The sequence below is a fragment of the Podospora bellae-mahoneyi genome, assembly GCF_035222275.1.
Source record: "Podospora bellae-mahoneyi strain CBS 112042 chromosome 1 map unlocalized CBS112042p_1, whole genome shotgun sequence".
Lineage (NCBI taxonomy): Eukaryota > Fungi > Ascomycota > Sordariomycetes > Sordariales > Podosporaceae > Podospora > Podospora bellae-mahoneyi.
The window spans coordinates 288376-309013 of record NW_026946359.1 but is presented as its reverse complement, the minus strand read 5'-3'; the positions used below and the strand labels follow the sequence as shown (position 1 = coordinate 309013).

The 20638-nt window shown below is 52.1% G+C and overlaps 7 protein-coding genes and 2 non-coding genes across 9 annotated transcripts; 5 read left to right on the top strand and 4 right to left on the bottom strand.

The window, feature by feature from the left end:
* Positions 1-176: 176 nt before the first annotated feature.
* QC761_0001100 lies at positions 177-288 on the bottom strand. Its single transcript has one exon. It is a non-coding gene; the product is annotated as a tRNA-Leu (tRNA).
* A 631-nt stretch (positions 289-919) lies between these two features.
* QC761_101590 (uncharacterized protein) lies at positions 920-1720 on the top strand (the record flags this gene model as incomplete). Its single annotated transcript, XM_062873404.1, has 1 exon — positions 920-1720. The coding sequence occupies one exon, from the start codon at positions 920-922 to the stop codon at positions 1718-1720; it is 801 nt and encodes a 266-aa protein (XP_062736425.1).
* A 148-nt stretch (positions 1721-1868) lies between these two features.
* On the bottom strand, positions 1869-6023 carry KIP1 (Kinesin-related motor protein). The gene is made up of 3 exons (XM_062873403.1): positions 5344-6023; positions 3125-5284; positions 1869-3074 (listed from the first exon to the last, which is right to left on the bottom strand). Exons 1-3 carry the CDS (start codon positions 5815-5817, stop codon positions 2133-2135), a joined length of 3576 nt encoding a protein of 1191 aa, XP_062736424.1. The 5' UTR covers positions 5818-6023; the 3' UTR covers positions 1869-2132.
* Positions 6024-6561: 538 nt separating this feature from the next.
* On the top strand, positions 6562-8106 carry QC761_101570 (uncharacterized protein; the record flags this gene model as incomplete). The annotated part of the gene is made up of 1 exon (XM_062873402.1): positions 6562-8106. One exon carries the CDS (start codon positions 6562-6564, stop codon positions 8104-8106), a length of 1545 nt encoding a protein of 514 aa, XP_062736423.1.
* Positions 8107-8846: 740 nt separating this feature from the next.
* Positions 8847-10559, top strand: QC761_101565 (uncharacterized protein). The gene is made up of 2 exons (XM_062873401.1): positions 8847-9551; positions 9606-10559. Exons 1-2 carry the CDS (start codon positions 9354-9356, stop codon positions 10275-10277), a joined length of 870 nt encoding a protein of 289 aa, XP_062736422.1. The 5' UTR covers positions 8847-9353; the 3' UTR covers positions 10278-10559.
* Positions 10560-10933: 374 nt separating this feature from the next.
* Positions 10934-14923, top strand: QC761_101560 (uncharacterized protein; the record flags this gene model as incomplete). Its single annotated transcript, XM_062873400.1, has 2 exons — positions 10934-12130; positions 12194-14923. The coding sequence occupies exons 1-2, from the start codon at positions 11153-11155 to the stop codon at positions 14921-14923; spliced, it is 3708 nt and encodes a 1235-aa protein (XP_062736421.1). The 5' UTR covers positions 10934-11152.
* A 469-nt stretch (positions 14924-15392) lies between these two features.
* QC761_0001040 lies at positions 15393-15487 on the bottom strand. Its single transcript has one exon. It is a non-coding gene; the product is annotated as a tRNA-Pro (tRNA).
* A 113-nt stretch (positions 15488-15600) lies between these two features.
* SAC1 (Phosphoinositide phosphatase sac1) lies at positions 15601-18461 on the bottom strand. Its single transcript, XM_062873399.1, has 3 exons — positions 17985-18461; positions 16174-17915; positions 15601-16113 (listed from the first exon to the last, which is right to left on the bottom strand). Exons 1-3 carry the CDS (start codon positions 18190-18192, stop codon positions 15943-15945), a joined length of 2121 nt encoding a protein of 706 aa, XP_062736420.1. The 5' UTR covers positions 18193-18461; the 3' UTR covers positions 15601-15942.
* YPT52 (GTP-binding protein of the rab/ypt) lies at positions 18424-20341 on the top strand. The gene is made up of 3 exons (XM_062873398.1): positions 18424-19177; positions 19235-19426; positions 19484-20341. Exons 1-3 carry the CDS (start codon positions 19058-19060, stop codon positions 19829-19831), a joined length of 660 nt encoding a protein of 219 aa, XP_062736419.1. The 5' UTR covers positions 18424-19057; the 3' UTR covers positions 19832-20341.
* The last annotated feature ends 297 nt before the right edge of the window (positions 20342-20638 follow it).

Here is a 20638-nt window from a genome sequence, read left to right as displayed (position 1 = left end):
GAGTTGGTCTAATCTCTTATATATCCATACTTGTCATATCAAGCCCCGGCAAGCTCTCAAATCAAGACAAATAGATTCACCATTACCACACACATCCCAGCCATGAATCAGGTTTGCAAGAGCACATAAGTGGAGAATGCAAAAATAGAGGCACTGGAGAATGTAGAAAAAGAGTATGATGAGAGTGGGATTCGAACCCACGCCCTTTCGGACCACGGAATCTTTGCTAGAAGATGTTGATTAAGGAAGACCTTAACGTGGCGCCTTAGACCGCTCGGCCATCTCACCGTATGATTGTTGGAGTTGTGATGTCGTGATAGCACTTAATACTGATGACAATTGGAAGGAGCGAGTGAGGAGTCCTTCCATTTTTTTGCACTTCCTCCACGGGAAAACATGCGCCTTTCATGATGGTCGCGATCGAGGAAACTAAGTTGTTGAACAGATATGTGGAAACGCATTGTTCTGGGCGCGCCTTGTTGGAAAATGGCGTGCGCTTATATCCGTGTGGCGTTGTATGTCCGTTTTAACACCGTGGTGGTTATCGAAGGAAGGGGTTCAGAAAGACACGTAGGAGAGGTCGAGCCCACAATTATTAGGAGCGTTGCAGCCGGAACAGGAAGGCAGGTGTGAGTCGGCCGGCCAGTGAAAGGGAAAGCTAATGATGCAAACTGCAAGACTGTTGCTCGCCGGCCCAAATCAGGTCAAGTGCCTGGACATGTACGGTGATAGTGCGGGTGTACATTGTAGGCGAGATCCTCTTGACCGGCAATAAGGTAACACATGATATCATCAGCATGATGCCCATTGGAATTTTCATACAAACCTCTATCTGCTTCCTCTGCCTCAAAGTTCAAAGTCTCCGTCATCACCCCTCCAACTCAGCGTCTCACTCTCACTATCCCCTCACTCGCCCACAATGTCACCACCACCCCCCCTCACAACCTTCAAAGCCCTCTCCTTCGACTGCTACGGCACCCTCATAGACTGGGAAACCGGCCTCACCACCGACCTCACCCCCATAACCTCCCAACTCCCCTCTTCCCACCCCCTCAACGCAACCCCCCTCTCCGCAGTCCAACGCTTCGACCACCACCAAGTCCACCTCTGGAAAACCCAGCCCACCCTCCCCTACAACCTCACCCTCTCCGAATGCTTCCGCCTCCTAGCCCGCGAGGTCAACGTCCCCTTTGACGAGTCCGACGCCCTCAACGCAGGCTCCGGACCCGGCCGCTGGTCTCCCTTCCCCGACACCATCCAAGCGCTGCAGATTCTCGCCAAGCACTACAAGCTCATCGTCCTCTCCAACGTCAACGACGACAACATCGCATCAACGATCAGCAATTCCCTGAAGGACAAGGTGAGATTTGATGCGGTGTACACCGCGCAAAAAATCGGGAGCTACAAACCCTCCCTCCATAACTTTGAGTACCTGTTCAAACACGCCAGGGAGGAGCTGGGGGTGGATAAGGCGAAAGGGGAACTGCTCCATGTGGCGAGGAGTCTGACGGCTGATCATGTGCCTGCTAAGGAGGTCGGGTTGAGGAGCGTGTTTATCGCGAGAGGGGGGACTGATCCCAAGAACTACGGCACGGGCGGCAACCTGGAGGAGCTGTCCCGCGAGGGCAAGGTAGCCTTCGAGTGGACGTTTGAGACCTTGGGAGATTTTGCCGAAGAGGTGGAAAGACAGTTTGCCGAGTTGGAAAAGGAGCAAAACTGATCAGACCAAATTTGCACAATGATGAGAGTTTGATAGAAAATATACAAAACTTCTTTCACTTTCATATGAACGAACCCGGCCATCCACACCGACGTGTAACAATCCATATTTAACTCGACAAAAAGGGGGTATCAGTTGCTTTGCCTTCGAGTGAAGGAAAAAAAACAGCAGCAAAAAAAACCATATACAATCCTAACCCATAATGAGTAGTAGCCAACAACCAACAACAACAACAACAACAACAACAACAACTTGTCCTACCTCTCCTCCCACCCTGCCCCTGTTCACCACCGAAGACCCTCAGTAATAGCCACTATATACCTATTCACCCACCAACTCACAATTCCTCCCAACTCCATACAATCAAAACCAATATCACAAAAGAAAACGAAGAACGAATGGTTAACCCAAATCACCTCAACCGCGGACTCTTCCTCCTAGTCGAACTCCTCATCGCAGCCGCAGGAGGCGGAATGTTTTCCGGTCCCTGTCCCACCCCGCCCATCGGCTTCCTCGTCAGCCTCGACGACCTCGTCCTTGGCGGACCAGTAGCTGCGGGTGCCTTGAGCTTGGTAATCGTCACATCGTCGTCCCCGCCCTCCTTAACAGTCGGAAGCGACAAAACACTAGATGCCGAATCGAAAACCTGAGGGTTGGTGTTGTTGGGGGTCGTAGCGCTGGACGGCACGTTGGGGTTGACTTCTCGAAGACTTCCACCGGGAGGGATCTTGCTGGCGCTTTCCGAGAAACGGCTCGGGGAAGCTAATCCAACTGGCAGGCGGGAGGGCGTTCTGACAGCTGATGGTGGTGTGAAGTCGACATTGGGCAGAACGCTGCTGACGGGGGCGCCTCTGCTCGGTGTTGGAGCATCGCGCATATCAGCCAACAAGGCGGCGTGGTCGGCTGTCTGAGGAAGTTCGGTTGGGTACTGGTACTGGACCTTCGGGGGAGTTGTCCCCGTCGGCTCGTACTCTTTGAACTCGGTGGCTCTGATGTCCTCTCTGAGCTCCGACAGTGGCTGAATAACCCCTTCGTCGAGGGGCGCGAGGGCGTTGTGGAATCGCTGGACATCGACTTCCATCTGCTGACCAAGATCCTCAACTCTGCCGAACGTCGCCTTACAATGTCCGGAAATGTTATCAAAGGACTGCTCAACAGTGTTGTTAAGATTTGATACGGCTTCGGAAAGGTGCTCGCTCTGCTGGGCATTGTAGGACTTGGCGCGGGTGACAAAGTCGTCGAGATCTTGCATTTGAACGTCGAGATCTTCCAGCTGCTCGTCGACAACACGAACGGTCTCTGCATGTACAGATTTGGTCGTCTCCTGGATCGATGTACTGTGCTTGTTCGCAGCCTGGAAAACGTCAGTGCCAGTTCCTGATTAACTTGCAGAAAATAACATACCGTCCAGTCATCCTTAAGTCTGGTCTTAAGCACATCTCGCGACTGCGCAATCTCCTCCAAAAGCTGGCTATCCTTGGCGTTCCATGCGTTCATACCCTCTCTGTAACCCGCAACGTTGCTCTTGAACGTCTTATTTGTGTCCTTGATGCTGTCCTGGATAGTAGACGCCTTATCAACCAACCGAGACTCCTGCAGCTGAGCCTGCGAGTTGATAAGCCTAGTGATCTGTGACAACAACTGTTGCCTTTCAATGGCCGCCTGTTTCCTTTCCTCCTCCAAAACCTCCTGTATCCTGTCCGACACGGACTCGTTAGACTCAACGATCGTCTGCGTTGCTGCCTCCAGTTCTTGTCTGAGCCTATCAGACTCTGCCTTTTGAGCACTGATATTCCCCAAAAGCTCTTCAAATATCCCCTTGAATTCCTTCCCAAGAGAGCTGTAAGACGTGTGGAGCTGGTTGTGGAAGGTGCTCAGCTCGCTAAGGACATCTCCAGCAATCTTCTCCGCAGCACCAGCAATGGCTTGGAGGCTTTCACCAACCCTTTGCTTCACATTGTCTCGCACAACCTTGATCTCCTCGAGTACTGAATCCATCTCCTCCTTGGATTGCTGTTTCCTTTCCAACAGATGTTGCTTGGATTCGGTGAACAAAGTCAGGTTTTCGTCAAGAAAGTTTTGTGTGCTTGTCAGCTTTTCAAGCTCTTCCTGGACAAAATCCTGCATACGGCCGGAAATATTCGAAATGTGGTCCTCCTGCCCTTTTCGGAACTGCGCGATGCGACTTTCCACCATCTCCGTGATATCCGTGACATGAGCCTGTGCTATGCCCCATGTTTCCCGGTTGAAATCATGAAGATCCGACTTTCGTTGGTTCTTTGCATGCAAGCCATCGACGTCATTAACCGTCCTCCCAAGATAGTTGAGGAGCTCGTTGCTAACAGCTGTCAACCGCTGTTCGGTTGCCTGGTGTGCTTTTCGAATATGTGTCTCCTCCGCCAGTCCCTTCCTGGTAGCCGCCAACACTATCTCGGTCTGCCCCAGGACGCCCTTGGTATCGTCCAATTGTCCCAGTGTTCCCTCGTGGTCCTTCTTCAGTCCCACGAAGCTCGATGTCAGGGAAAACAGCTCCTGCACCTTGTTGCGCAGGTTGTTTTCCAAAGTCTCTATCTTGGCAGCTTGCTCCTCCGTTAAGATTCTGCGAGACTCGTTCTGCACTGTCAATTCTTCGTACGCATCGTTCGATAGATAGACACCGTTTCGTTGACGGGTGGCGATGAGCTCGCCTTTCAACCGTTCAATCTCGGTGGTAAAGTCTCGCAACAGTGTCTTCTTGTTGATCAACGCATTGAGCTGTGGTTTGTTTCGGATATTCTTTGCTCTGAACGCATAATCCAGTGTTGATATCGTTTCTTCAAGGTTGACCTTTGCTGGCGATATTGTGGCAATAATGCATGTCTTTGTCCGTCCACCTAGCGAGTCTTGCAGTAGACGAGTGAGCTTCGACTCTCTGTATGGGATATGAGGGCTTCGATCGACCAGGGCGTTGATTACTCGCCCAAGGGTAAGCAAACTCTTGTTGATAAGTCCCGCCTCAGCAGCGCGCTTGTTCTCTGCTCCGGATCGTTGAATATTCTCGCTACCAGCCAGATCGACCAGATTCAGCTTGCCCGCCATCAAGTAATCGTCTCCATTCTCGCCTGTTTGACGCTTGGCATATAGAGTGATCGTAAACACGGTATGACTTCTGCTGCTGAGATCGTTGCACTTTGTGGCTGCCACCTGGCGCTTCAAACTACCCTCCTGGAGCCATTTGAGACCGTCCGTCGCACTCAAGATATGCCTTTCCTCCATTCCCTGAACCATCGTGGTCGAGTGGCCCTTCTTCGAGTTATCGTCGTAAATCTTGAGCTTGGTGCTCTCATCGGTACCGAGAAGATCCCGTAGTTCTTCGTTGTACAGCTCGATGAAGGAGCAGCGCACACAATGGTCCTTCTCCTCCAGCTCGAGCTTAGCGAACAGGGCTTGAAGTACTCGGGGAATGATGCCTGCATTATCAGACAGCATGCCCATCGTTTCCGTCATGTCGCCTGACATCGTGTACGTCTTGCCGGTACCCGTCTGCCCGTAGGCAAAAATTGTGCAGTTATAGCCAGACATCATCTGCGCATCGTGGTATCATGGTCAGCGGATATCTCCGGCGCGTTACTGACACTCCTTACCTCGTCCAAAATCGGCTTCACCACATCCTCAAACACCATAACCTGATCGGCCGCCTGCGAGAAAACATGATCGAAATTGTATGTCTTGTTGCTGACCGCGTTTGGACCCATTGACAGTTCAACAATTTTCCCTCTTGTCGCTTCCGTTCCAACGACCACAGCGCTATTTTCCTTGACCTCCCGCTCATTGCGCCCTCGGCACCGCACGACAACGTTGATGTTGGTAGCCTCTCCATCGTCGGGGTCGAAATCGCGTTCTTTGCGCTTAGCGCCTGCCGTGGCTGTCGTTGCTACCGAGATCAGCGACTCGGTTGGTGAGGATGGTCGTTGAAGTCGCGACATCGCTGAAGACGCGTGTCGCGTTACGCCTGGTCTAGCTCCTCCTCGAGTTGCTGGTGGCCGTATGCTCGATCGACTGGCAGCGCCTCCGGCCCTCGAGGGTGGAGGCGCCATCGAAGTATTTCGGCGCTCCATGGGAAGGAGCCGGGTATCGTGCTGCTTGTTCTCGTGTGTTTGTTTAGTCGCGTGTTGGTGTGACGGGAAAAGAAAAGACTGGATATCATAAAAAAGTCACAAAAACTAAAAGCCACCCAGAACTCCAAGACAGGGTCTCAACAGTGATGAGCCTTGGTGCCTCTTTGCTGCGGGACAGGGTGTGGTCTGTGGCTTGTCCACATCGCTGCTGCCATTGCAAAAATGGCATGTCCCGAAGTGGGGACCTGGACCAGGGTTGGAGGGCGCGATCGTAAACAACTCTGCAGGCCAAGAAGCTGTTGCTGCAGCAACCAATTCAGCTTACTTCTCCGCCAAGTGACAGCTGCGGATGGGACCCCACCTGCCCCTCTATCGCTCGTTATCGTTCGCTATCCTTATCTGTCTGCCGGGATGACGTACCGCTGGAGCGGTCCCCTACACCGTCCGTCCCATGTGAGCACTGAGCTCCAGCGCGACTGCCTCGTGATCCCGCCAGCTGCTCAGTGGCTGCAAGCAAAGTTTTACAATATTCCAGTGCCTTTGTCACGAGTGATCCAGTTATCTTAAATTGTCTCTTGCGTCGCATCGACATATCTTTTGGAACTTGTCTTGGTTACGAAGTACTCTTTCCATCAAGTACGGCGCTCCAGTCCTCGTCTTCCCTACGAGGTTAGGCGTCTGCTTTTTGCATCAGCATCATTCATCAATACTTCTGGCGTTAATCCGCTGCTAAAGCTATTCGCAATGTCGTCGTCCCTCTTCTCCGCCCAGTTGTATCCGGGGCGGGCCCTTGGATTTCTTGTCCTCGGGGCCTCACTCCATGACATATTGACACGAATCAAAGCCGAACCACAACGTTTCCCCAAGATCGACTTGATCTACGATTCAAAAATTCCAGTCACAAAGGAAACCATCATTGGCTTGCCGGCCAACGGTCTCCGGTTGCAATTTGACGGGCCAGAACAACGACTTCGATTAATCGAAGTCATCGACTTTACGAAAAACCACATATTCTTCAAGCCAGCAAATGATAAAGAGCGAGACCTTGTCCGACCACCGAGCGATCTCCCCGCGGCCGACAGCACACCCGAACCAACATTCCGGCACATTTACCAACGCTTCTTGGGCCCTACTTATGGTGGAGAGTTCGTGAAGAAGCCTGGAAATGCTGGATTGTACATCCTCTCGTACCCGGGCGTGGGTTTCGTCTTTCCCATGAAAATGACCCAGTATTCGCCAAATAAGGATGTTGTCTCTTTGCTGTCATCCACGGCGGTGCCACAATCCATGGCCATCTTCAGTGGTGACTCGTGGGCACAGGCTCGCAAGACAATGTGGACAGAAGTGCTCCCCAGCATCAAGACTTTCGCCCCTCTAAACAAGGGTAAAGATGTCTGCCCTGATGAGGTGTCGCTTGTGAAACTCCACGGTGGTGGTAAAGTACAGCTCTTTCGGAAATGGACCAACAACTCGTTCTGGATATTCTTCGATGAGACTACCCCTCAGGAACTAGTAGCCGAACTGGGGCCCCCAGATGCTATATATCGCAAGAATGACCAGCGCATGTACATCCATAAGTTGAGGACAGCAAGCAACGCAGCCGGGAGACCAAACGGCAAGGATCTCAAGGACGACATGACGGATACGGACCAGTCATCTCTGAACCACTCTGACGGCTATCAATCCAACGAGGAGGAGGAGGAGGTTGTCGAGGACGAAGCTGTTAATGTAGCAGGGGAGTGTTTCTACAATTACTTTTACCTTGGGTTTGATATCCTGGTTTCAACGCCCACAGAGCCGTCAGAGACTCCTCCTTCGTCAAGCGGCAAGTCACTACCTGGACCACTTGTCAGATCCACAAACCCTCACCGACAGGTGGCAACAAAGCTGATCTTGCACGGCAACGTGCCGGGTTCCTATCCGTTCAACCGGCACCGTCGGTGTAGGTGGGAGATTGCCTATCTTGCCAAGGGAGATGACGATGACAAGGTGCCAAACTCGGAGACATACTTTCCAGATCTGGAGAAGAAATTGAAGGAAGAGTGGAAGTCGATGTATGCCTCGGAGAGCGAAGCCCAGCAGAAGCAGAGGGGTATGGTCCTGAACCGCGGCTGGGGTGATTCGCCGGGCAGCAGTATAGAGATGCTGGGCGGGTGGGAAGAACCCGGGGCCGGTATGGGTAAGAAGTTTGAGGGGGGCGAGGACTCTACGACAACACTGTATGGGTACCCGGGCTTGGTGTTTGAGGTGTTGAGAAGTGGGTTTGTGAGTGCTGTTACCGTCTTTTAATGGCGCCTTTTTCTCCTTCCCCCCTAAGAGCTCGAACCATGGAAAAGCGTTTGGGGCAGCGAATGATGTTCAGCTTTGAGGAGGTAGATATCCTGGGTTTTGTCGGATAGTTGGGTTCGGTGTGTTTACACAGTTTGCAGGAGACTTATGCCAACACTTTGCTGTTTACCTGCCGATATATTGGTGGTCAGCGCTAAATAAATCTTTTTGTAGACCTAGGTTGTGGACAGAAACATAGAGACTGTGATACAAATTAAAAACCTGCAAGATGACCATAAATACATATTGACCATCTTCAAGGGCTTATTAAAACTATAATGGCTTGTTGATTATTTTTAAAGCTTTATAAGCTATTTTAACGACCTTTTTGTTTTTCTTACAGACTTATCAATTAGTTTTAGGCCTATTAGTTGTCTTTTGAGGCCTGTCGATTATAGTTCTAAGCGTCGAAGCGGATTTATGAAAGGTGTTTTGGGAGCATAATGGCGTTGAGAAGCTGCTGAAAGATGCGAGACAGATAATGAAGAGAAAGCAATGTGCGTGAGGGGCAAATATGCGTATAACACCGTGAGCTTGGGCAGGCTTGATCAGGCGCCGAGAAGTGTGGGCAATAAACGCCCCTTCCCAGTTCCTGTTCCAATGTACTAGGTATCTTGCTCGCGCGCTATAATTACTGGGCAAAAATTTACACTTTTGCATGGCACCCATCAGATCTTTTCTTCTCAGCTTTTATCAAGCAGTACAGTTGAGTTTTCACCGACATTTCACCAAACCAGGCTCAGTTCACCATGACCAAATTTATCACCCACCAACCCCATCAACCTCCATTGAAGGTCTTACCTGCCTATGACACACCTGAACAGGACAATGCCTCAAGATATCATCGCTAAAGAGCATGCTCCGTGCGCTGGCACAATGGAATGAATAGTGCCATTCATTCAGATGGGCTCAATGTTCGTCCCATCTCGAGGTTTCGTATTGTGCAAGTCCCACTCAGTTATCCAGATAGTGCTCCTATTGACAAAGAAGCCAACAATAGATATCTCATCGATAAGATGAATTTATAATATGGCTCCAATCTCAACGCTCCCAGCTGGCTGGCTTCCTTTTTCGTGAAGAGTTTTCAGTTCAAATACTCACGCTTCCTTTGGCAACGACTGGGTCGTTGGCCTTCCTTACTCATCAAGATCTCCTTGATACCCTCTTTCTCTCGCGTTCAGCAATGCCAATGAGACAGTCAAGCAATCATGGACCCCATATACCCTACCAATGTTGAGCCAGCAAAGCCAGATTACTACTTTGAGCTCGGATTCCCAACCTTTGACGACGAACACACCTACATCGAGAGAAGGGATATCAAGGCCGCTTGGCTCAAGCTGGTCAAGCAGCATCACCCTGACAAGAGGGGGCCAGGCAACGACGGCGATACGGCCGAGTTCCGCAGGGTTTGTTACCTTTTCATGTTGTCAATTTCTGGCATTCGCTGACAAGTGAGGTAGGTTCAAGAAGCTTATGACTACCTTCGCGATGAGGACAAACGCACACGTTACGACGAAGAATACCCTCGTATTAGAGTCGAGTGGCTCCGCTACCGGAAGCTGGCTTCCGAAGAAGAGGATGCTGTAAGACGAGAAATTGAGGCTTCTGAAAGGGAAATCACCACACGGGAAAAAGCACGAAGAGAAGCGGAAAGACTCGAAAAGATTCGAAATGAGTGGAATAGATTTGAAGCCAAGAGACAATGGGAGTTTGTTGCTGAATGGATCCGCCTCCAAGCAGAGAGACAGGCCGAGGAAGCTTCAAGGAGGGCCAAGGAGCAAGAAGAACAAGAGGCCAAAGACAAGCTTAGAGGGCAAAAGCAAGAGCGACGGGACATGGAATGGGAGGAGCGGAGGCTTAGGGCAGTTCGGCATATTAAGGAACTCGAGGCAGTTCTGCAAGCTGAGCGAGGCGAAAGATACGAACGGGCTAGACGAGAAGGAAACCGCCAAAGGGAAGAATGGGAGCGGAGACGATGGCAAAGATGGGCGGAAGAAAGCGAAGGATGGTTCACCAACACCAGGAAAGCTTCAGGGGGCAGAGGACGATTTGTGGAGGGAGGCATTTTCGACCCAAGAGCCGGTTCAAAGTGCTCAGAACTCAGAGAGCGAAAGCACTCAAAAATATTCTGAAAGTGAAGTTCAAAGTGTGACAACAGAAGAGGCACCGTTTTCCTGCCGCCATGCTCTCACAGGCTGGGCCGTGAGGTTTGGACGAGCTGAGTGCTTCCTTTGTGGAAGGGTGAAGGGGTGGATGAGTTGTACTCGACAGTGCCCTGCCTGTAAAGGCAGAGCGTGCCGCAAGTGCAAGAAGCACTACGTGGAAAGTATTCTGAGGAGGAGACATAGGAGGTATCAGAGGGAGAGATGTTACTAGTAGCCGCAGGAACAAGACGTTGCATTTTCGAACATAAGATGGAGTTGAAGTGTGGAGCGCACCCTGCCCACAAAATAATTGACAGCAAGAGTAAGTTGGCCCATATGATTTTGTATACCATGCCTCGACAGTAAACTAATAGGCCTTTGAAATATCTTTAAAGGCCTAGTAACTATCTTTTAAAACCTTTTGACTATCTTTTAAGACCTCGTTTTATGTTTTGCAGTGCCTGTTATTTGTGACAAGCCAAGGGCCGTTTAAAGTCTCATGCATTGTGCATGGATAGCGCTGACAGCGATTTCAACCCCATGCCTGTTTGCGGCTAACAGTGGGCCAGTTGCCTGCCGACCCGAGGGGTTTCCCTGAAACTCACTGAAGATGAGCCAAGCTTGGTTCTCTGGGGAACACCAACCAGACATTCAACTTGGACCCTGGCGAATGAGAGGATTCCCACCACCTCCCTCCTGACGTCGGAGCTTCACATGGAAAATTCTAGCTCTCAGCTCCTCTGCCAGCATCGCCTAACGCACCAGACACCACCTGCAACACGGCGTAGAAAATGTATCGCCATATCGAATATCTTTGAGTTGGAACCCCGAGAGATTCGCCTCAGGGCGAAGGGAGCTCCGAAATGACTGACCACACCACCAACACCACCGCCCACGATGTTAGCCCACCCTCCCATCTGCGTCCACAGCGGGCGGCACGCCACTCCAGTGCGTTCGAACGAGGACCGTCCTCCAGCTTACAGACCAGCTTTATAAACGTATCACCCCCCGACTCTAACCCGGCACCGCTCCACGAGGAGCTCGACCCTCTAGCGAAGTCGTCGATGCGCCTGGACAGCCGAAACCCGATCGAGAAGCGGCGGTCACTTAATGCGTCTCGTGGCCATAAACATCGACCCAGTGGTGCTTTTCTTCTCAACGATCCTCTATTCAACCCCCATACTCGCGAGCGCGACGCGCATATCAACCCGCGAGCCAATAGGCAATACCGAAAGTCGACCGATCAATACAGGCTTCGAAATGCTCAGCATGACCAGACCAGACTCTACCCGAGAACTCTCTCGGGCAGCTCAGGGCCTTCTATGCTCACTGGGGAGTATGAGCCAACGGGGAGTGGCCACTCTGACCCAATATCGGCATCCTCTACCCTCACCAGGCGCGAGCGCGACTCCCTTGCGGGGGACACAGCTGTTGGATCATCGCCTCGAACGAGCATTACGCAAATGGATCTGGAATCGGCACAGATTGTTAATATGGCCCTAAACCTGAGCGAATCCAGACGCCTCGCGTCTAGGAGAAGCATTACGCAGCCAGCGCTACCTAGGTTGGCACCGTTGCCTGATGGTACCACAGGAGGCAGCTTGAGACATCACCTTCAGCAACAAAGAAGAATTTCACAAACTATCTCTCCCAAGCCTGATCGGTCACCGAGGATAGGTCCGGGGAGGGTGCTCAGCCCTCTACAGCCAGCATTTGAACCCGAAGGGGGCTACCGCTACCATTTTTCTCAATCTACTTTGGCACGCGCGCAGAAGGCGAAAGAGTATTTGGACCTCATGGCCCAATACAGAAGAGTCTTAGAACTGTTGCCGCCATTGGAGGTACCTCGAACGACCAAAGGGTTGATAGCCAGTCCCCCTAGCACATCAACTGACTCTATTCAGATGTCTAGAACTTCCACCAACGAGTCTGAGACTAGGATTGGACGCCCGTACAATCCTCTTCAGTACATACGCAATCGCAAAGTCAGAGCCCGCGAGCGGAAAGCTATTGATGGTGAAGGCCAGGGGTTTAATGATGTCCCCAGAGTATCTGAGTGGATTGACGAGGTTGCCAAATGGGTGGCCACCGGTCAAGCTCGAATACCAGGCAATTCTGCCTTGCCCCCTTTTTCAGGCGCACAAGCTGCATCATTTCAAAGCTCTCCGCCATCCAACGTTTCTCGGTCAACGACCTCTGCTGCTAAACCAAAGAGACCGCGAGTTGACTGGGCGATTGATCCTGCAGACATGATCGCAGATGTCTACTGGCTGGAGCTTGATGATAATAAACGGCTGGTAGAGGATCGCCATTGGAAGCGAGTGTTTCCCCAGGGAACGGACGCTTCCAGGCCATTGCCATTACGCGACGAGGCCCCACGGTTGACAACACCGGGCTCAACTAAAGATTCTTCAGACTCTGGCGAAAAGCCACAGCCAGAAGCCCCGCCACCCAAACATGAGCATGAGCATGTCCTGAGTACAGCTAGGGATCGCGCACAGCAGAAGCTACGAGCTCTGAAAGGATCCCATCACCGCCAGAATAGTTCTGTTAACAACAGAGATTTTCTGCGTATCCGAAGAGCCTCTGTATCCGAATCATCAGACACAGACAGTGACAGGCGGCGGCGGGCCAGAGCCGGCACTGCCACAACTACTGTAAGATCTGTTTTGGAGAAGCAGATGGAGGAGATGATAGCCAGGGAACAGAGGGAGTCGGAGTCTTCACCAGCCCTTTATGACCACGAGGCGCTACGTATGAAGTTTGCTAGCCTCAACCCGGCGACCCCTGAGCGAGATCTTTTGAACAACGCCGCATCAGATGCGACCCAAACTAAGCCTTTGTCTCGTGGGACGGATTCGCGCGCCGACTTGAGCGAAAGCGAATGCAGGCTCACAGGCTTACACCACCGTCCTTCTCCACCTGTTCCGGGCCGTGCTAGTCTCGAGGTCCCTTCGAGAGGTAGAAGATTCTCGGTGGATTATGATACGTCACAGCCCAACTCCCCAGATTTGCGGCCAAATCGAGATGTCGGTCTAGTCCCAGCAATCGGGATGGATTTATCACCCTTGTCCAGCAGACCAAGCTCTCCATCACGAAACCCGCTGAGCAAGGTTAAGAGCATTTTCCGTGAGCGTAGTAAGGAGCGCATTGCGGACAATTATGCAAGCGCAGAAGAGCCCGAGACACCAGCGCCGCTGAACGAGAAGCTCTTTGCCTCGCCCGAGCCGGATTGGAGTGCCGTGTCATCCCCGGAAAGAAGACCATCAAGGAGTCCGATCGGCAGGATAGTAACCAAAGGCACAGACTCGAGTCACCGATCACATAAGAGTGTCGGCAGTGTCAAGCTTAAACCTGAAGATGTTGGAGGCGGCCTCAGGTCGCTGTTCCGTGGCCCTCGTATCGACACTGTCCTGCGAAGCGGCGTGTCCAAGATCAGTGATATGGTTTGGCGAAAGGACGCTGGTGATGATCAGTACTCTACCACTTCGTCAGATTCTGAGGCCGAGGCCAGGGGTAGGTCCCGTGGTCCTCGGGTTTTTCGACGGGGTCATGGTCGGACGCCATCGACGCAAAACGGAAAGCATCAGGTTGAGCCTTTACCACAGGTCGTCTCGGTAGCAAACACCGCCAAGCCACCGAACAGTGAACAGCAAACTGGGTTGCTACCACACCCACCAGCACAGCCACTCAGCCGACGATCATCGCGGTTCGACCTCCTCAAGCCGCCAAGGATCGATATTCAAAATGCATCACCAAGTGCATCGCCGCCTCACTTGTTGGAGAGGCGCAAGGAACAGGTTGAATCAGACGCAGAGTCCCGGAAGAGCGCCGACTGGGGGATCGATCGTACCGATATGGCACCACTACCCTTTCACAAACCCCGACAATTCTCTACCGTATCTTCCAGCCGCCACTGGTCCATTGCCGACCGTGGCGGTAGCACTCCAACGCGGCCAGCAATCTCCAAACGGGAAATCGCCCGCTTGAAGGCGCTGATTCTCAGCTCTGGAATCCATGCAATGGAGGTAGATCGCCGTGCCAAAGAGCGCAAGCTTTTGACGTCCCCTCACTCCTCCCATATCTCTAGCCACTCCCCAGATGGCCAACCGGACTTTGCCTGGAAGGACGTTATATCCCTATGTCCTGACCCAGAAACGAGACACAGATTGGTCACTCGCCCCGTTGCTCAAATAGATCTCTATCCCCTCGCCGCACGGACTCTGTCATCTGCAATGGAGGCCACAGCCGCGCAGTTTCAATTCACGCACGACAAGTTCGCCAGGGAGACGGCGCCCCACTTGGAGAAGAAGGTCGAGGCAACAAGGTGGAAGATCGCCGGGGAGCTGACCGACCTCGCGCATAGGGCTGCGGACGAGGCGGACGAGGCGAATCATGATTTGGTTGCGGGCCAGAGGCTGAAGGTCAAGAGGGTGGTGGACCACATTGAGAAGATGTTGCGGCGCCGTAGGAGGCGGTTTAGGTGGCTTAGGAGGGCGGGGTGGTTGGGAGTGGAGTGGGTGCTTGTTGGGTTTATGTGGTGGGTTTGGTTTATGGTGATGATTTCGAGGGTGGCGATTGGGCTTGGGAGGGGAGGGTGGAGGTTGGTTAGGTGGTTGCTGTGGTTGGAGTGAGGTAAATCATATCATTTTTGAAGGTGAGGGTTGAACAAGGTAATGGGTAATAGGATAATTGGGGAGTAGGTGGGCGCGTGTGTGTGTGTCTGTGTGCGAAAGAGAGAGAGAGAGAGAGAGAGAGAAATATGGTTTTTTTTTCTTGCATAGGGTGTTGTTTGCTAGCCGCTTTTTTAGGTTTCTATAGCACCGTTTCTTTGCTTGGGGTTCAAAGAGGGATCAATACCCAAGGATGGAAAGATGCGGTTGAAGAGAGGAAGCAAGCAGTCAGAAATAGTAACTGTGCATTTGAGTAATTGAATTGAAAAAATGAACGAATGAAGTGGAAGAAGGATGAGAGAAGTGAAATGTTGATATCGCCCAAAGTTGTCGTTGAGTGTTGAGTCAAGCGGCGTGGTTGGTGGCGCAGCCCAACGTAGGACCCATTGATAAAGTTTTTTCACTAACTTCAATTCACCAACAAATCACAGGCCGTGTGGTGTAGTGGTAGCATACTTGCTTTGGGAATTCGTTCCAAGTGCTTCAACTTGCAAGTGGTCCCAGGTTCAAGCCCTGGCTCGGCCCAATTCTTTTGCATTTTTTCTCCTCGTTCCATCTACTCTATTTGCAGATCGTTGAGTCCAATGCTTTTGACACTCTTGCCATTGAAAATCTACCTACAATACAAATCAAGCGAATTTCGAAAATACAACCCATCAAATGATCCGATAGACCTAGAATGTATTCAACATCAATGCAACCAAATAAATAACCTTTGATTAACCCCTTGCTCGTTGTCTCTTCCCGCAGCAGGCTATTATACGAATCGAAGTAGTAGTTGTGTGCGAAGCGAAGACAAAACAAGAAGACAAGTCTAACCAGTACTAAAACAATTCCTTCAAAAGCGGTCCATTCACAAAAAAAAAAGCTGACAAAAGAAACAAGACCAGCTCGAGGGGGTGGGCGTACAAGAATGAAGCCAAGAAAACAAGTGTTGTTCCCCCCTCGATGCCATGAAGAAGTGATACTTGCTGTGTGGTCTACTCGATCCTCTTCTTGCCTTCCTCGGCATTGATGTACCTTGCGACAGACAAGCCCCTCTCGTGCCTGGCCACCAGCGGCCCGAGAATCTTGTCCTTGCGCACCCGGCTAATCGTCTCGTGGTAGCCCTCCGTTGCCCAAGGTCTGGGGTTGAGTTTGGGCCAGTTTACCTGTTGTAGTATGTCAGCAAACTATTACAGGTCCCAAAAAGAGACAGAAAAAAAACTTACGTAGAGCATCCCGTTATTGAAAATAAACCACAGCGCCCACCCCGTCACCCCCGTCCAAAACAAGATAAACAACCTCATCGGCCACACGGCCGCGTCGGGCAGTCTCGGCGAGTACATCCCCATCAGCACAAAAAAAAGCCCAAACGCCGCAATATACGGCACCGCCTGGATCAACACCGGCCTCCTGTCCACAAACACTAGACCCCCCCCCACACTGGGTTGATACACACCCAAAAACAAATCAAACGCATCCTGCCTCGGCCCGTCCAAAAAGTTGTTCTTGCAGTATCTCGTAACAGCCACGTTTCCGTCCTGCAGCGCACCAGCCTTGGTCCTCTTGCCCGTTCTCGTCAGATCAGTCTTCATAGCCCCGGTACCGGAATACGCATTCGACACCACATCCGCATTATCAGCCCACATATTTCGGAACATCAGCTCAAACGCCGCGTCTTCATCCGCGAACCTGCTCCCCCTAGCCAGCAAGCCAAGATCAATAAACATCCTGTCCAGCGTCCACCGAGCAAGCATAGACTGTACCACGTTCGTCCTGTCCAGACAATCCATGCAGTTTGTCCTCACTACACTCGTCTGCAGCGACCGGACGTCCAACCTCCCGCCGTCGGTCTTGTTGTTGTTACCGGGGGTAGAGTCAACACTAGCACGGAAGTACTGCTGGGCCACGAGCGCCTCGCGCATCCGGTCGATAAGCAGCTGGGCGCGGTGCATCTGCAACCCCTTGGTCTCGGCGTGAAAGTCAAAGTAGATGTAGTGCAGCCTGTCAAACTGGGATTTCTTCTCGGCTGTCTCGATGGTGTGGAACTTCTCGTCAGTCCGCTGGTCGCCCTGGACGTGTTCTTTGGGCCGAGAGACGAGCATCTCTACTACCTTCTCGTAGGCCTCCTTGACGGGGACTTCGCGGCCCTTTTGGTTGACAAGGTTTACCAGGTAGTTGTCGCCGTAGATGCGGATCTGTTCGTCAAAGTGGGCTTTGGCGGCTGGGTAGGCAGCTTCGATGGCGCGGATCTGGATCTTGGGGGTGTACTTTAGGGTGTTGATTTCAGCCCAGTAGGCGGGGACGCTGCCGCGGGTTTGGACGTAGGAGAGGATTTGCATCTCCTTGCCTACACCGTCGGCGAGAGAGGATGACTTTTGTTGTTGCTGCCATGACGAGCCGCCAAGACCGGTGGTGTGGTCGTTAAGAATGACAACCTGTTCGGTTTCGTTGTAGTTGGCGGCGTGGCCTTGGTCATCGAGACCACGGGTAAAATAACGGGTTCCAGCGCGGTGGCGGGAGCGACGGGAAATGAGCGCAATCGTTAAAGGGGTGCCCTTGAACGTTGTTGGATGGATCTCGAGCATGCCAAAGATGACCGGGAGGATATAAGGGTCGATGTTTGGCTGAGGAGCAGGCTGACCGCGGCCGCCACTGTTGCGGAAGTTGATCAGGTCGGACTGGATGAAGCGGTTCCAAAAGAAGCGGTCGTCAGCACGCTTCCAGAGCGGGCTCTCGGCGTCCTGTTGCGCTTGGCGCTGGAAGCTGTTGGTAATATCGACAGAGTACGAGAAGTACATTGGCCCGGGCTTGATGAAGCCGCGGAGAAGGCTGAGGAAGCGGTCCTCATCGGGGTCGCTGACTTGTCTTTCGCGGAGGGGCAGGATATCTGTCGAAACAACCTTGTAGACCATATGCCCTCGCAGACGACCGACGGGTTGGGCTTTTGTGATGATGATGATGTACTTGTCTTCACAACCATAGTCAGTAACAAGCTCTTCGCACCCAAACCCTCCGCAACCATCATAAAGAAGCTCACCTAACCGCAGCTGGATCACGCCCAGGATACCGGCAATGCTGGTAATGCGCGAGACGCGCTTCCCGGAAAGTAAGGAAGCATCAAGAAGACGGATATCGCCAGTTGGGCGGTCGATAGCGAGAGCTGGTGCATTGGGGCTCGAGGGCGAAGTAAAGATGTAGGCATCAGACGCCGTCTGGACGTTGATATCGCGGAAAGGGAGCGTCATGTTGGACAAGAGGATGCGCCGCCAAACGACGGAATCGAAGCTATTATCTTTTTATTTCTTGGTCGTCATGCAGGTGCAGATAGCGATCGAGGTGTCTAAACGAAGGAACGGTTGCTGCAGATCGTCAATTTTGTGCAGCTTCAGAGTCGGTGTTGAAACATGTCATCTAATTATGGAAATCTCGAGCCTCATCCAAAGTGATGACATCCCAGCCAGAGGCGACCAACAGGAGGCGTTGCTGCTCTGCCCTTTTGGTGCCAGCTCTCCCAAGCTCTCCCTAATCTGCGTGACACGAGTCGCATTCGCACTGTGGCATTTAATGGCCCACTGGCATCTGCCGCGACCGGCTGGCAAGGATGGCGACGTAACCAAAGTTGCCGCTTCTATCACGTGGAAATCTGCACAGACCTCGGGGTGGCATCTGCGCCTATCGGGCGACCTGACGTGTGCATGCGCCGCCGCTGAGCGCTGAAAGCACTGACATTGGCCAGGACCCCGGCTGGTTGCGCTCATTGCTCTCAACGACCTCTGCCAACCAGCCCCAGCTCTTGACTGATTTCCCCAATTCTTGGTCCCGTGGTATCACTCGAGGCAACCACATTTCAGCATCCAACTCCAGTCAACTCGGCGAGCACCCTTTGTCTCGACAAGTCTCTCCAGCGTTTATCGAGAACCCCCGCGAACACCGACCCGCGAAACTCGAGTCCCCGCCGCGCATTGTCATTTCGCCAGCGCCCGCCGTAACCTTCCTTGGCAGCGAACGCCGCCTTGTCAGCAGGTCCCATCAACGGTCAACGACGGTTTGGTCTTTGACTTTTGCATCACCCAAACCACAGCCAACGTACACCATATCACCACATTCACCATGGCTTCCCGAGGACCCCCTGGCGCTCGCGGCATGAGCAACCGCTTCGCGCAGTTCAAGTTGGTCTTGTTAGGTGAATCTGCTGTGGGAAAGAGCTCGATAGTATTGCGCTTCGTCAAGGTGAGCCGGGCTGTCGGATACTGCAGGTTCCGGACACAACTGACTGAAAGATGATAGGATCAATTTGACTCCTACAGGGAATCCACTATTGGTGCCGCCTTCTTAACACAGACCATTTCGCTCGACGAGAACACGACTGTCAAGTTTGAGATTTGGGATACCGCTGGCCAGGAACGTTACAAGTCCCTCGCTCCCATGTACTACAGGAATGCAAACTGCGCCGTTGTTGTCTATGATATCACGCAAGCCGTACGTTTAGGATCCTCCCTTCTTTGGAAGCATCCCTGACTAACCGAACTGCTGTAGGCGTCGCTCGACAAGGCCAAGTCGTGGGTGAAGGAACTCCAACGACAAGCCAACGAGAACATCATCATCGCCCTTGCCGGAAACAAGTTGGATTTGGTGACGGAGCAACCAGACAAGCGCGCCATCCCTACCGCCGAAGCCGAGGCCTACGCAAAGGAAGCCGGCCTTCTCTTCTTTGAGACATCCGCAAAGACTGCCGAGAACGTTCAAGAGTTGTTTACTGCTATTGCCAAGAAACTTCCACTTGATCAGGTTGGGCCGAGACATGCCCGGCCTGGTCAGCGGCCCGGAGTCAGTCTTGCTCCCGAAGGAGCCAACACGCAAGCCGGTGGGCCCTGCGCGTGCTGATGAGAGACGGTTCTTGAAACCACACGGTTAGAAGCATATTCAAGGACTCAGGGGTATGACCGGCAGTGGATGTCAGAGGAAGAATATAGAGCAGTTTGGGGCTAATCTGGGCTTTTGTTGAACGGGGACAGGGACATCGACATTCACACACACACACACACACACATCTTTGATCGGAGTATTGTTGGGAGGAGGGTACTAGTGTTGCTTTTTTAAATACCTCATCTTTCTTATGGGATTTGTTTTTTAACGGGTGTGTTTTTCTCGGCACCATGGTCGAGGAGAAAGCGTAGGTAGGCCACCTGGTGTGGGAGAGCCGGACTGGCGCATTTCGCTGTACAGTATGGTATGCAGACAGATAGAAGCAGCAGCTTGCAACGGCCGCGGTAATTCAGTGACAGATGCGGTGCCGGCAGGGACTAGAGGGGACGGGTATACAGGCGTGAGTATAATGCAAAGCGTATCTTTCAACTTGTTTTGGTCTTTAAAAAACGAGCTATTCATCCCATATAATTGTATCATTCAAAGTGTGGTAGGTGTGCTGATGTCGGATGTCATTTCGTGACGGGACCTCTGTGCGTTGCAAACCAGACTTCCACCAAACCATGCTTTTTTGGCCAGTGAGACTTCTTCATAGCCGCTCGGGCCAGGAAACCAAAAATAATTAGATTTCGTTTTTAATCGATTTTAACACGGGCATCATCCGCGCATAAGAATTAATACTTACAAAATAATCGTTGTAAGTAGGGCTACATAGCTATATATAATATATTTATACGTTAAAGGTTACGGGTAAGTTATACTTAA

What these genes read in the sequence shown, in the direction of transcription:
- KIP1 (XM_062873403.1), bottom strand. Translation starts at nt 5,817, where the DNA reads ATGGAGCGCCGAAATACTTCGATGGCGCCTCCACCCTCGAGGGCCGGA. An exon ending in TGAAGCCGATTTTGGACGAG is followed by an intron (nt 5,285 to 5,343) that starts GTAAGGAGTGTC and finishes CACGATGCGCAG; the next exon opens with ATGATGTCTGGCTATAACTG. An exon ending in GACTTAAGGATGACTGGACG is followed by an intron (nt 3,075 to 3,124) that starts GTATGTTATTTT and finishes GACGTTTTCCAG; the next exon opens with GCTGCGAACAAGCACAGTAC.
- QC761_101565 (XM_062873401.1), top strand. Translation starts at nt 9,354, where the DNA reads ATGGACCCCATATACCCTACCAATGTTGAGCCAGCAAAGCCAGATTAC. An exon ending in ATACGGCCGAGTTCCGCAGG is followed by an intron (nt 9,552 to 9,605) that starts GTTTGTTACCTT and finishes CAAGTGAGGTAG; the next exon opens with GTTCAAGAAGCTTATGACTA.
- SAC1 (XM_062873399.1), bottom strand. Translation starts at nt 18,192, where the DNA reads ATGACGCTCCCTTTCCGCGATATCAACGTCCAGACGGCGTCTGATGCC. An exon ending in CGTGATCCAGCTGCGGTTAG is followed by an intron (nt 17,916 to 17,984) that starts GTGAGCTTCTTT and finishes ATGGTTGTGAAG; the next exon opens with ACAAGTACATCATCATCATC. An exon ending in TCAATAACGGGATGCTCTAC is followed by an intron (nt 16,114 to 16,173) that starts GTAAGTTTTTTT and finishes ATACTACAACAG; the next exon opens with GTAAACTGGCCCAAACTCAA.
- YPT52 (XM_062873398.1), top strand. Translation starts at nt 19,058, where the DNA reads ATGGCTTCCCGAGGACCCCCTGGCGCTCGCGGCATGAGCAACCGCTTC. An exon ending in TAGTATTGCGCTTCGTCAAG is followed by an intron (nt 19,178 to 19,234) that starts GTGAGCCGGGCT and finishes GAAAGATGATAG; the next exon opens with GATCAATTTGACTCCTACAG. An exon ending in TCTATGATATCACGCAAGCC is followed by an intron (nt 19,427 to 19,483) that starts GTACGTTTAGGA and finishes GAACTGCTGTAG; the next exon opens with GCGTCGCTCGACAAGGCCAA.